This window comes from Colius striatus, chromosome 2 (assembly GCF_028858725.1).
Source record: "Colius striatus isolate bColStr4 chromosome 2, bColStr4.1.hap1, whole genome shotgun sequence".
Classification (NCBI taxonomy): Eukaryota; Metazoa; Chordata; class Aves; order Coliiformes; family Coliidae; genus Colius; species Colius striatus.
Window position 1 is genome coordinate 121,238,115 of NC_084760.1, and position 13,924 is coordinate 121,252,038.

The following is a 13,924-nucleotide window of genomic DNA, read 5'->3' on the forward strand; positions in this document are numbered from 1 at the left end:
CACACAATGCAACTTGAAGGTGGCTGGGGAAGATGCAGCCACTGGCTGCAGTGAAGGCCCCATAACAAACAGGAGTATTTGACATATCTCATGAGCTGAGCTGTGACAACACAGTAGGAAAAACCACAAGCTGCAGCATCCAAGATTTGACGTTAGGAAGTGGCCAGAACCATGTAAGAGGTTTGCTATGGCAAACACCTTTAGGAACAGTGTGGTTTTAAACATCCATTTGCTCTCTTCAAATACATGGAAAGTCTGTTCTACTTTGGGCAAGTAAAAACAATATATACCCATCATCAAGAGCCTCTGCAGGAGGCACAAGGACTGCAGGCTGGCACGGGGCATACCTGGCCAGCTGAACCAGAAGGACAACCAGACAGCGAATGCCTTCTCCCATCAGACTGTTCAGTTTGAGCTCTTCATAGATGAGGTGAAGAACAAAGAAAACAGCAGGAATGTGGGTGAAAAGCAGGGTTGAGGAATCCAAACTAAGGCTCTGTGCAAAGTCGTCCTTGGGAGCCAAAACCTCCAGAGGGTCCAGTCGCAAAGCTTTGGCAACAGGGTGAGACTCAAAATTCCTATGGTAATCAGAACTCAGGAGATACTCCCAGTCCTAGGCCAAATAAACAGGGGAGAGAGGCAGAGGGTCCACAGTGAACATCACTTCCCAGCAAGAGAACCCCAAAGCCCTCTTACAGCAAAGCTTCCCCCCCCTGCCCTCCATCAACCGACACAAACGTGCTTGTTGTATGGTAAAGGTGCTGCAGAAACCCAGCAAGCCACAAAATGCTTCATTTTCACCCTATTTCCTCCCCACCCTGCTGTGCACAAGAGAATCAACGTCTTGTACTTAAGAAAACATGACAAAAGAAAGCCAACAGTGCCTCGACTGCACCAACATTCCATGCAGGAGGCTCCTGCAGCCCAGCCAGGGCTCCCAGCCTCCTTGCACCTCCCCTGCCACAGCACAGCAGGCACTGGATCCTGAGCTGTGTTCCATGTAGACCACAGCCCATAACCCCTTGGGCTCACTGAGCTGTCAACCCACAAAAGTAGATGGCCATAGCTGCATAAGCCTCTTAGGATGGGATGACAGTAAGTCTCATCCAATTTACTGTTTGATTATGCAAAAAACTTCTGACCCCTGCCCAGGCAGAACTCAGGGACTTGACCTTCAACACTCCACAAAGAATCAGTGCATTCAGTGATGTAATGTGAGGCTCCCAACTTGCTAAAGGTGCTGGGCAGCCAGGAGAGGGAGAACTTCACTTCAAAGGGATGAAGCATCTTAGGAGAAACCCGACACAGTCAGGAGACTATCTGGGGTCGCTTTGTGAGCCACATTGAATTAGTTCCCCTGGAAGTGAGAACCCTGACAAGCAAGATCACTGCACAGGGCAAAACAGCTTTCCTTCCCCCTAAAGGCTTGTAATCTCAGATGAGCTCAGATGAAATGCAGTCATCTGAGGGTGTTTCCTCTGGTTTGTCTTTAAACCCCACCACACAACCAAATCCATCCACCACCAACTTCACCCTCTGCCTTTCACTTGGAAGGGAAGAATTTCTTACTTCATCTGACCCCGTTTCTGATGGCCTGGCCTTCTTTGGAGCAATAACTGGTGAAAGTGATCCTTCAAAATCAAGCTGCAAGGAATAAAAAGATCCAAAGTAGCTCAGTATTGAAGCTCCCAAGGCTGCATAAGTGAATGACCAATAACAACACCTGAGTCCATGCCAAGGACTACATTCTGCTGCTTTATGTAGCTCTACACACTTTGCTTTCACATAAAACACACTGCAACTGGGTTTTATTCTATACCCAGCTGATTCATGCAGGGCATGGTGCAGGAATGTCACAGTTTCACTGCCTAACATCTGGCATTTACTAGGACAGAGGAAATTCTGTGGATGAGCTAATGCTAGTGATGTTGTCATACTTTAACTGCTTTCATTTCAGTTGCACTCATATCCTTGCTGGCTTTCTTTCTCCTCAGGGTACTGCAAATGTATTTGCCATCAGGAAACTCACTCACAGACAACTCCAAAGACATGTTGGAAAAAAAAAAAACCCAGAACTTTCAATGTTGTAATTAAAGAACCACATGGCAAATCCTCTTTGGGAAATGTTTCTAGCAAAAATAGGCTTAATATGGATTAGGTGCTTCAGCTCCTTAATCCATCAGTGTTGGTTGTGAAATGGGAGGAGAATCTTCATTCATTCTTGTTTGACCAGAGACACTCAGTGGCAAGTGCCTTATCTGTCATGATAAATACAAAGACATGTACCAAGGTTTATACAACAACAAAGAGCTGCTTTGATAGCATTTGGTTATTTAAGACAAGACACAATCTGTTTCTGACACAACTCAGCCCCTCACTAACCATTCTGAACCTTGAAGAACTGCCAGTGGCATTAAGCATAAGCTAAGCAAACAAACACCTGAGCTTGCTTACATTACGTGTCCAGGACAGTCTCTCTGTGTTGTAACCCATCATGTTCATGAGACATGTCACAAACAAATTCCATTCTGAGTGGTAGCTTGGTCCTCCTGGAGCATTGTAAGCATTGTACCACTTGACAAGCATCTGTACTGCTACCTCCTTGGGCAGGATAGCTTTGACACCTTGCAGGCACCTTTTCACTGTTGGAAAACAAAAAGAAATGGGGGGTGTTTTCCATCAGACTCCCTGGTCCTTCTTCCCATCGGTGCCATCGATCTCTACAGCTCTTGGATCCCTCTTTAAACCCTCCAGCAACTCTTTCAATCACAGCCACGTCACAGAACCTCCCACAGCTGTTCCTTTAGTTCAGCTTGAGCACAGCTCCACAAAAAGGGGAAAATAGTTCCCTTTTGCTCATTACTGAACCCACTTTTTGTTTGAATTGAGATCTCAGCCCTTCCTCCAGCAAGAACACACCCAAGAGTGGAGAGCAAAGCAGCCTAAAGAACAAAGGAAGCTTTAAGAGCACAGCGAGTGAAGCACTGGCAGCAACAGAACACACCTCAATAAATGGTGGCAGCTCTAGAAGGCAGGCTAACAGAGCTTGCAAAAGGTGGTGCTGACTCTAAGCTATGCACAAACTACCCAAAAAGCCTCCAAAGTTCTGGAACTTCTTTGATGTGAGGGATTCTGAATCGTACCTAGTTCCGAAGTGGCGATGTCGGGGATTGTGATCCGAACCATCGTGTTGTTGCTGAGCTCCTGAAAGCATCGAGAAAGGCAAGAGCCAAGTGATGAAACACATCAAAGTAAAGCCAGGGCCCATGTCTATCAACTCAGAACTCCTTTATGTATTAAGGATATTCCTCACTCTTGGCTATTGGCTACACTGAAGGTTCTTCTGGGACTTGGGGAGAATTCCAGAGCCAAAACTGTGCAGCCCCCAGTGCAGGTGTGTGACATGTTGCAGTTGATCAGGAGCTGCTAGCAACGTCTCACAGATGCACTGGAACCAAACCCCACCTTCACTTTCCTTCCCTAACAAAGCACTGACTCAGGCTACAGGAGAATACCTACTAAGGTTACTCTGTTGTGGACAGGATCTCTCAGGGCGTGAATGAAAGTCCCAAGCTGCTGGAAAGTACAGTCTTCAATGTAAGTTGAGTCATGGAGTTTGGCAGAATCCCTCAGCTCTGGAACTGGTGACAAAAGCACACCCTGAAAAGTAGGGGAAATGGTTGCTTAGAACTGTTGGAAGAAGAGGATCAGAGCAAGGGACAGCTAAAACCCACCATTTTTGATGTGCTAGTCAGTATTTTGACAAGAACTATACATCTGTCCAATCTCTGCCTCAGAGTCTTACAGAAGCTGTAAGAAACCAAGTAGTGCAGCATGAACTAACCCTCCTTAAACACTGTTTGTGCAGGGGCTTTACAGAAGCAAAATTAAAGCTTCATCCCCAAAAGCTACCTTTAAAGTAGGAAGCAACCACTCACTTGAAGCTGTTGCAACTCTAACCTTTGCAAGGCAGGACTTGCTTTGTTCTTACCTCCTCTAGAGGCCCCAGGTGCTTGTTCAAAGGCTTGGATGGAGTGCTGACACTATCCAAGGGAGTGCTTGGCCGAGGCATTTGGTTGGACATTGTCAGGGATGGAGCAGGCAGCCCAGGAATAAAAACCTTCCCCACCTTTTTGGGAACAAGATGTAGGAAAACAAAGAGCTGGTTTTCAGAGCTGTGCTTCCAGGAGCTTGCTTACATGGCCAGGCATTATCACACTTTCAACTTCTTAAAGGCAAAGTCTGGATGGAAGTGGCTACAAACTGACAAAGTCTCTGAGAAGACTGGAGGTGATTTTGTGTTAATCCCCTTCTGCAGACACCACACTGACATAGCTCCCATGTATGGCCAGTGTGGTACTTCATTGCTACAGCTCTACTCCCATTACAAGTTCTAGCAGGGCTTCACTGAGAAAGCTCTAGTTTTCAGAGAGTGTACTGGTTTTAAACATACATCCACATCCGTGTGTGTGTGTGTGTGCATTGCAGCATCCAAGGCTTCTGCACACCCAGAGGGAACACAGTGCATGTCTAGAGAATGTCAGAAAAAGCTTGCACTGCTCTGGAACAGCCCTTTGGAAAGCAAAACAATTTGCCACCTACAGCTAGCTGGCATGCTGCAGGGAAGCCTGAAAGTCTTTTGTTCAGGAACAGTTCTTATTTCTCATGTTCTTTGACTTTCCTCTCTTTGAAAGCACTTTATTACTTTAGAATGTCACTATCACTGAAAATAAGCTCAAGGGATTATTTAATTGCACCACAAACTGCCACTGATTCCTCAGGAGTACTTTTCCAGCACTGCACATAACATTTCCCTTGGTATGTGAGCACAGCCACCTTCCCAAGCAAGCAGCAGGCTACAGCAGCTTCCAAGGATACCCTGTGAGGGGTGAGGCACACAGGATCCCTCCAGCACACATCACCTTGCTATCAAAGATTCAAACACGTATTTGGGGAGAGGAAAACAGTTACTCCTGTGCCCCCTGCTCGAGGGGAACCTGCTTTAGCAAGAGAGCTGGACTAGATGATCTCTAAAGGTCCCTCCCAACCTCCACCATCCTGTGATACTCACCCGAACCACTCCAGAATAAAGCACTAGATTCCCACTGCCCTCCAGAACCAGCAGCGTGTCAATACCCTGCAAGAGTAAACCAGAATATTCAGCTGCTTGTATTTAAGCACCAAAAAAAGTTGGACAACACAAGTAAGAAAGTAGGATACTCCAGTAAGGAGTCTGCACAGAGGGATGTACCTGCACTGGGGCTGCATCCTTGGCTTGAATGTTGGTAACAGAACCAAAGATCAGTTGTGACTTGTCATTGCTGTCTTGAAATTTCACACACCTAAAGGTTTGGGAAAACAGGAAACATAAAGAGACTGTCCTAGCTGCTGCTACAGAAAGGACATTCACACCATGGTGGGCAGTACAATTGCTTTCACTGTGGTGTATCTGGTTCCTTCCTCCTTCCTTTGCTTGTTTTGCTCTGCTAGTCTAACTAAAAACCCCCCAATGCACCTCTAAGGGGTAAAGGTGAAGATGAATAAGTATCTCATTCAGCTTAGAAGTGAATGCCCTCTCCCAGCTTCAGGTTTATTTAACTAGCCCAAACCATCCATGTCACCACAGCTAAAGACACATGAGATGAGAGCCAGCAATGCAGCACGTGTCACTTAACTGTCATTCCACAAGCTAGAGGAATCATGTTAAACCCCATACTTAGCTGGTGATTTCCAGAGTGCTTCCCTTTGGTCACCTGTCCCTAAGACAAGGAAATGCTCACCTCAGCTGGAGCTGGGATTCCACTAGAAAGCACAAGAACTTCTGCCCACACAGGTCCGTGCTAATGAACACTTTTGATGCTTGGGAATTCTTCTCTCTGAAAGAGACACAGTGTTTGGGCTACTACAGGAAAACACAGCATCCAGAAGCTGTAGGGTCACATTGGACTTCAAGTAGCAGCACATCAAGTTGATAGAATGCACCAGTCTCAGTCACTTCCCTTGAAGCTGATTGTCCAGCACTCCCAGCTCCACGCTCTGGCATGGAGAGCATGGGCTGTCTGGCTTTGTCCTCCTCATCAACTTAAGGGCTTATGCTGTGTTTTGCCCCTTTTGATGGTGACACATAAAGAGATGCTCACACTAGAAGATCAACAAAGCCCAAAGCAACAGCCAGGTTTAAACTACTTGGCTTTAGAGACCTCATGAAGCCATTCCCCAGCTCAGAAGGCTGCAGATAACACAGCAGGTTAAACTGTCCCAAGTGCCCAGTTCCCTCTGTGTTCAGGGCAGCTGCACACTCTGAGAGCATTCTTTTCCCAAACAATTAGCAAGTGCAGGTCCCACACAGCTCTTTTAAGGCAGCAGCACTTGGAGAAAGCACAAACTAACCTAAGCTGTTGGTTTATTTCTGTTCCACCAGGGAAACCCACCCTGACACGAAGCACCTCACCTCATGCTTGTGAGGGTTTCTGTCCACAGATGGTCAATACACAGCTCAGGAACGATTGGTTCTGTTTCTGGCATAAGGAAGGAATCGTTGGAAGTGCTGTTTGGTGAGTGGGTGATGTTGTGCCTCTTTGGTGACTGAGTATTACTGGAGAAGTTGAACCTCTGCACTCCTGAGAAAGAGTGTACCCCCAGGGCAGGGGAGTGAGAGCGGCTGCAAGCAAAGACATAACACACTGCTGAGAAGTGGCTTTGCAAAAGCAGGTACAGAATGCCAGGCAAAGGCTCTGAAGTGAATGCACTGGCAAAGGCTCTGAAAACAAACCAAACCCACTCTAAACCAGGAGCCTGCTCAGTATTAGCTTCCTTTAACAACACACTCCAACACAGGAAAGCTATTGCCTAACCTTTGTCCAGTCACCTCTGTCAGAATCCAAGAGATGAGGCTTCAACACGCATCAAACTCAACATTTTAAGTTGTGTGGTGCATTCCCTCAGTAATCTCTGCCAGTCTGTGCCCTCTGAAGATGGCTTTCGTTAGAAAACACCCCTCTGACTCAGAAGACCTGCAGACAGTCCCTGACTCCACTACACACTGCTTATGTGATGGCAGAACAGCCTCTTTGGCTCTTGCACTCCAAATACCTTCCTGTGCTATAAGGCTAACAGCACAGCAAGTGTCACAAGAGCATCCCCACAGGGCTTTCAGATGCTGTATCAGAGGAAACACCCACATCTGCCTGTTAGACAGACAGACTTGTAACAGCACAGAGAGGCAGCCAGCAGTTCCAGATGTCCCTGCAATTCCACAGGAACTGCCTGTGTCTGTGTGATGCCCAGCACCCACCTCAGAGCAGCCATGTTGGAGATGGAGGGCGAGCGGGACTGCAGGCTGGGCGACAGAGCCGACCTGCTCTGGCTGTGGATGGATGAGTAGTTCTGGAAAGGGGAGCCCACAGGAGAGTCTCCTTTGGAGATGCTTCTGAGATGAGCAGTCAGAGAGCTGCTGGTGGCTGCGTGCTGTGGCGTACCCATCTGCTCTGAGAACTTCAGCACCGTGTTCTGCTCCTGGAAGAGGAAACAGCAGCCTCAGCACAAACAGCTCGTGGGCACTGCCAGCCAGCAAGGTGCTGGAGTGCTTCCAAAGAAGGGCAACAAAGCTGGTAAAGGGTCTAGACAAAAAAGTCTAATGAGGAACAGCTGAGGGAACTGGGGGTGTGCAGCCTGGAGGAGGCTGAGGGGAGACAGCAGCACTCTCTGACACTCCCTGACAGGAGGCTGCAGTGAGCTGGGAGTCAGGCTCTTCTCCCAAGTAACAAGTGATAGGACAAGAAGAAACAGCCTTAAGTGGGCCCAGGGGAGGTTGAGGCTGGAGCTGAGGCAGAACTGTTTCCCTGAGAGGTGTGTCAGCCCCTGTGCCAGGCTGCCCAGGGAGCTGGGGGAGTGCCCAGCCCTGGAGGGATCCCAAAGCCCTGGAGCTGAGGTGCTGAGGGCTGTGGGTCAGTGCTGGGCTGGGCAGGGTGAGGGCAGGGCTGAGACTTGAAGATCTTAAAGGTGTTTTCCAACCAAGATGATTCTATGATTCTACAGTTCCACAGCTTGTTTCAGTTAGGTGTTAAACTGATACCTAGACAGATGTTCAACCTCAGAGTCACCCCTCAGAGTCACACAAACTACTACCACAGCTCTCCTGGCAGTTTAAGCAGAGCCAAAACCTTCTAGTGCAATGTAAGGAATATGACAAGCACAGCACACTTGGTGATCATTGCCACCACCTGCTCTCCCTGGCTGTGCTACAGACAAACACACAAAAGAAGCTGTCAAAAAAATGCCCAAACACATCAGCAAACATTTCAGTCCCTTCCTAATAAGATAAACCCCAAAGAGCAGGCATTTCTAACACACACAGAAGCCATAAGGGCACGTAAACACACAGAGCTTTTACCACCATGTTGAGTTAGCCATGAAGTCATACCTCTGGCTTCACCCTCCTGAGGGCCCAGACGGTGTGCAAGCTCTGCACAGTGTCATAGGTCATCACAATGGAAGGGTCATCGTTGACAAACACGATCCTCATGGTGTAATCAGCCACGTACTGCACTCTGGTAGAGCCAAGCACACCTGCTAAAGAAGCAGTGAGGTTTGGTTAAGGACAAAGGATGCCTTCTACTGCAGCTACAGGGTTAGCCCTTCCCATACTCTGTGTCTTCTGCCATCTGAGTTTCCTTCCTGAACATCCACCCTGCTCATGAAGCAGATCAAGCACTCCACTCCTGAGCTCCCAAGACAATGACTACGTGCAAACTTGGCAACACAGAACACAACTGAGTGACACAGTTAAGTGTCTGATACCATACTGAAGCACTCCAAGTGCCACAGCTAAAGATGCAGACCTACCTCCAGACTTACAGATGAGGGGTGTTATCTCATCTAAGGGGTGCAGCATGCTGAACATCGTCGGCAAAGGTTCTCTAGAAAGAAACCAAACAGGGCGTGTTCAAAACCCCAGTACTCACAGGCACAACTGCTCTCTCTTGTACCTGCTGTGTGTGCTCAAAACAGCTCCTCAGACCTTAAATCAGAGCCTGAAATGCCAGCTCTTCTAAACACTAGAGACTCACAAGTGCCTGGAACGGACACATAAAGCACAAGAGAAAGCAAGTGGCTGCATTAGGGCTGCTCCTGAGTGCACCAGGCAGCTCCTTCTCAGCTGTACGCCCAGGCACAGAGCCCAGCCTCACCAAGGAGGTAACAGAATGCTCCCTGCATTTAAAGCACCCTGCAGCTGAGAGAATAATCTCTCAATGGCAATCCCTCAGTGAACCTCCCCATCTACCATCACAGCCTGCTACCAGCTCCCAGGACGAATCTTAACGAAATCAGGCTAGTAACTCCCATGCCATGCCTCCTGTGCCCCATTCCCAGGACTGCTACCCCCAATTAGCTCTTAAGCCAACACACCACCAGGGGAATATCACAGATGGGGAGTATTCACAGCCCCTTCCTGCTATTCCCTGACGTTTCACCTGCTGTCACTAACCCCCCTCACAAACACAGGGATGCTTTCTTCCCTGCTCCCCACTTCTCGTGCTCCTGTGCTAGATTAGCAAACAGCCAAAGCCCCTCATTACACACCTGGGGGGGCTTGGAGGTACTTCATGGGAAGAACTGCTGCGCTCAAATAACAAACCATATCTCGTTGGCCAGACATTTGCAACCTGAAAAACAACCACAGAGCTGTGTATGGCCCAAAAGCAGATATAAGCCAAGTATTTACTGTGTTATCTTGCACGATGGAATATCTCATCACAGACAAAGATGTCGAGGCCTTTTCTTGAGAGAAGGGGAATGCAAACTGGAGCAAAGTCTCAGCCTGCAAAGCAGCCCATACCCTCACACTTCCCCACATCAGCTGCCACTGCTTCCAGGTATTCAATGCCCTGACCACACAGCAACATTTTCAGCAGGTTTGGGGGCTTTCACGCAGAGTGAGGAACTTGAGCAGCCCCCACAGGGCTTTATACACACATCCCCAGCACAGAGTGCAAAATGATAACGTGCCCATTTGCAGACAGTAAGGACAGTACTCACTTGGAAAGGTAAAGCAGCAATGTAATCTTTCCCCTCCATGCTGTGCACCTGTACACAGGAATTCTGCAAGATGCAGATACACTTCTCTACTGCTTCAGCACTGCCTGAAAGCGGGGGGGAAGGAACAAAACATACACAAAGAAGTGATGAAGTTTGTGCTGGGACATTTTCTAGACATGAAATGTTAAAGAGGAGATAGTGGAAGGGGTCTGTCTTCACACAAGTCTCCATGACTAAACCGCTCATGCCCAGAGAGCTGAAGCTCTGGCAGAAGGGGGTTGGACTGGATGATCCTCAGAGGTCCCTTCCAGCCTCTGAGATTGTGTGTGACTGTGTGAACACGTGTGTGGCGTTAAACTGGGAACTCACCCTCAGCTGTGTCAGCTTTCTCCCGGGGTACGGTGAAGTCACACCACAGGGCCTGAAACCAAAGGCAAGGCGCTTGTTCCTCACGATGCTACCACACAAGCTCCTCCTCCCGCGTCTCCCCAGGCGACCCCACCTCAGAACAACTCCCCGTTCGGTTTTGAACCCGACCTCCATCCCTGAGCCGCCTCCCCCGGCGTTTCCTACCTGCAGCACGGGGCTGTCGACCGTGAAAGCCTTATAAACCGCAGACGCTTGGCTCCTGCTGCCTTTGCTCCAAATCACCACGTTGCCGGCCACATACAGCTCCTCGTCGTAGCCCACCTCCTCCCCCACATCACCGACGCCCTTCCTCAACTGCCAGCTCTCCTGAAAGCCAAGGAACCCCGCGTTACCCCTCGGCGGCCGCTCGGCGCCCGCGCAGCCCCCGCGGCCCGGCCTGGCCGTACCCGCTGCCGCTCGTGGATCGTCACCTCCCGCAGCGACCCCACCAGCCCGGCCGCGCCGTCGGAGGAGCAGAGCTCGGAGGCGGGCTGCAGCCGGCGCAGCTGGAGGCTGAGGGCGCTGGGGTGCCGCCGGCACTGCTCGCGGCCGCGGGGCGCGAACTCCTGCAGGTCGCCGGCCGCAATCATCGTCGCCCTCTCGTCACAGTGGTCCGACATGGGGGCCCGATATCCTCATTATTTCTGGGACGGACGCGCAGCCGCCGCGCCCGGGCTCCCGCGCACGCCCGGTGGCGGTGTCGGGGGGACGCGGGGAGCGGCCAGGGCACGGCACGGCACGGCACGGCAGGGGGACACGGCGACACGGCGGCGGCGGCGGCTCCTCACACGGGCGCGGCCATGTTGGCGCTCCCGCCGTGCGCCGCGCGGGGCCCGCCGGGGCGGGACGGGCCGGGCCATGGCGGCGGGGCCTGCGCTCTGTGGCCCTTGCCGCAGCAGCCCAGGGGCACATCGGCCGCCAGCACCAGCAGCCCTGGCACAGAATCACCGCGGGCCTCGAGGCTGCTGCAGTCCCGGCGCTGCCGAGACCCACGTTGACCCACAGCCCTCAGCTCCTCAGCCCCAGGGCTTTGGGGTCCCTCCTGCAGTCCCAGCCCAACACTGACCCACAGCTCCAGGGCTTTGGGGTCCCTCCTGCAGTCCCAGCCCAACACTGACCCACAGCTCCAGGGCTTTGGGATCCCTCCTGCAGTCCCAGCCCAACACTGACCCTCATCTCCAGGGCTTTGGGATCCCTCCTGCAGCCCCAGCCCAACACTGACCTCAGCTCCTCAGCTCCAGGGCTTTGGGATCCCTCCTGCAGTCCCAGCCCAACACTGACCCACAGCTCCAGGGCTTTGGGATCCCTCCTGCAGCCCCAGCCCAACACTGACCTCAGCTCCTCAGCTCCAGGGCTTTGGGATCCCTCCTGCAGTCCCAGCCCAACACTGACCTCAGCTCCTCAGCTCCAGGGCTTTGGGATCCCTCCTGCAGTCCCAGCCCAACACTGACCCTCATCTCCAGGGCTTTGGGATCCCTCCTGCAGCCCCAGCCCAACACTGACCTCAGCTCCTCAGCTCCAGGGCTTTGGGATCAGCCCAACACTGACCTCAGCTCCAGGGCTTTGGGATCACTCCTGCAGCCCCAGCCCAACACTGATCTCAGCTCCAGGGCTTTGGGATCCCTCCTGCAGCCCCAGCCCAACACTGATCTCAGCTCCAGGGCTTTGGGATCCCTCTTGCAGTCCCAACACAACCTTGAGTGATGGCTGGACGTGCACCCACAAGCCAGGACACAGTGAACAAAGGAATGAAGTTGTCAGGAATACCTGTACTGTTGTAGAATGATCTGTGGGTCAATCCTCAGCACATGATCCTTCAGACACCAAGTTACTCATATGGGAAAAACCTGTCCCAAAGATTAGTGCTACTGCATGTATCACAACCCAACAAACAATACCTGGATTGTCCAAAGAGATGTCAGGCACAATCCAAATCATGACTGGAATACACAGTGCCTCCCAAGAATCAGCCAGGACACTGGAATGTGCTGGAAGGAAAAGGAAGGGACTGGCTGTGGGAGCAGAGGCCTGTAAAGTGCTTCCCCCAGCTTAGGGAGGAACTTGGATCTGGTCTGTTATGGTACTAAATATTACCAAATGCAAGAATTGATGGGGAAAACATGAGTAAGGAGTTATTTGAAGGAAACTAGAGAGTCTAGTAGTCCCCTCATAGCCAGAACCATGACTCTTACCTCATTACCTTGAGCTGTCCTCAGGAAAAGCCTTAAGGAAATGTTTCCCCCCCCCCAGATGAGGATTATAACAGTGGAAGCAAATAAATGGGCCTCCAGGTGCAGTACCACTCAGGAGCAGCTCATTCACTGTTGCATTCAGTGGTGGCCACTATATAAAGGGAAGGAGGTGGAGAAATGGCCTGTGACTGGTGTGGTGAGACACAGTATCCTCCTCCAACAAAGGCTGTTTTTGAGAAAGGAGGTAAAAGGTACCACTCTGTTGTTTTTAATGCTGGTTTGTGTGTAAGAAAACTGTCCAGCACTCAAAGGAGTGAGAGGAAAGCTTCAAAATGAAAGAAAAGAGGCATTAAAACATCACTAAAAGTACATTGGAGTACAATGGAATAACTGGATATAGACCAACATAATGGAGAAGACTGAGAATGAACACAAGAAACCTCAAGGAGGAATTGCAGCTGCAGCAATGGTGAGTGATTTACCTGAGGACATCTGCAGAGCAGTCTCTGCAAAACCCTCTCTTCTGCTCTCTTGATTGTTTTTACAGCTAGTGTGTGTGTGTGAAACGTTGTACAGTGTGTGTGTGAGAGAGGTTTTAGCACATGTGTAGTGTGATATGTGAGAAGAAACCAATATGTTCCATTCTTTTTGGGTATTGTTCAAGATAGAATCTGAAGTAGATGATAAGTTGTTATTGGAAGCTATTACTGGAGACAAAGAGTTGGTAGGAATGTGGGATTAGCCCTGTGAGGAAATAAAGAGCCTCAATCTGCTCTCATGATGACCCTCGTTAGACACAAACTGAGATTATAAATGCTAAAGCTTCACAAAGCAATAGTGACTAGATAAGGGAAGGTGCCTGCAGAGGCAGTGTGTGCATCAGCCTCCCCTCTGCCATCTTCGCTGGTTTTACCGGCAGTCTGTGTGTGTGCAATGCTCCAGAGCCAGCGTGTGTGTGCAGAGCCGATGGGGGACATGGGGCGCGGGGCCGATGGACAATGCACGGGCGGAACCCTCCGAGCGCCTGAGAGACGGCAGCTGGCAACAGCCGAGGCTGCCCTGCAGGGACTGGCTCTTGCGCTGCCCGTGCTGTGCCCCGTCCGCACGCAGCGGCTGGGCAGGCGGCGCGGGCTCCACCTCGGTCCGCCCTCCCCATGGGCCGCCGCTGCACCTGCGCTCCGGTTCTCAACAAGGTCCGCTCCAGCGCCAGCGCCGCCCCGCACCTTCCCCCAACCGGCGTGCGGAGTGCCGGGCTGGGCGGAGAGGGTCTGGCCAACCGCTGCCAA

General features: G+C 50.9%; 1 protein-coding gene across 4 annotated transcripts in view; it reads right to left on the minus strand.

The window, feature by feature from the left end:
* Positions 1–11,242, minus strand: part of ANAPC1 (anaphase promoting complex subunit 1) — a 32,551-nt gene extending 21,309 nt beyond the window's left edge. For 3 of the 4 annotated variants that reach the window (XM_061989374.1, XM_061989373.1, XM_061989371.1), the window contains exons 1-18: positions 10,854–11,242; positions 10,612–10,773; positions 10,408–10,459; positions 10,039–10,142; positions 9,583–9,665; positions 8,845–8,918; positions 8,423–8,571; positions 7,295–7,515; positions 6,452–6,661; positions 5,781–5,876; positions 5,252–5,342; positions 5,072–5,137; positions 3,992–4,129; positions 3,520–3,660; positions 3,144–3,204; positions 2,455–2,642; positions 1,570–1,644; positions 348–613 (exon numbers count right to left, since the gene is read on the minus strand). In XM_061989374.1, the coding sequence (XP_061845358.1) occupies positions 348–613; positions 1,570–1,644; positions 2,455–2,642; positions 3,144–3,204; positions 3,520–3,660; positions 3,992–4,129; positions 5,072–5,137; positions 5,252–5,342; positions 5,781–5,876; positions 6,452–6,661; positions 7,295–7,515; positions 8,423–8,571; positions 8,845–8,918; positions 9,583–9,665; positions 10,039–10,142; positions 10,408–10,459; positions 10,612–10,773; positions 10,854–11,066 (2,390 nt within the window). In that variant the 5' untranslated portion in view covers positions 11,067–11,242. The remainder of the gene's footprint in view (positions 1–347; positions 614–1,569; positions 1,645–2,454; positions 2,643–3,143; positions 3,205–3,519; positions 3,661–3,991; positions 4,130–5,071; positions 5,138–5,251; positions 5,343–5,780; positions 5,877–6,451; positions 6,662–7,294; positions 7,516–8,422; positions 8,572–8,844; positions 8,919–9,582; positions 9,666–10,038; positions 10,143–10,407; positions 10,460–10,611; positions 10,774–10,853) is intronic. The other variant, XM_061989372.1, reaches the window with a different exon arrangement.
* Between the last annotated feature and the right edge of the window lie 2,682 nt (positions 11,243–13,924).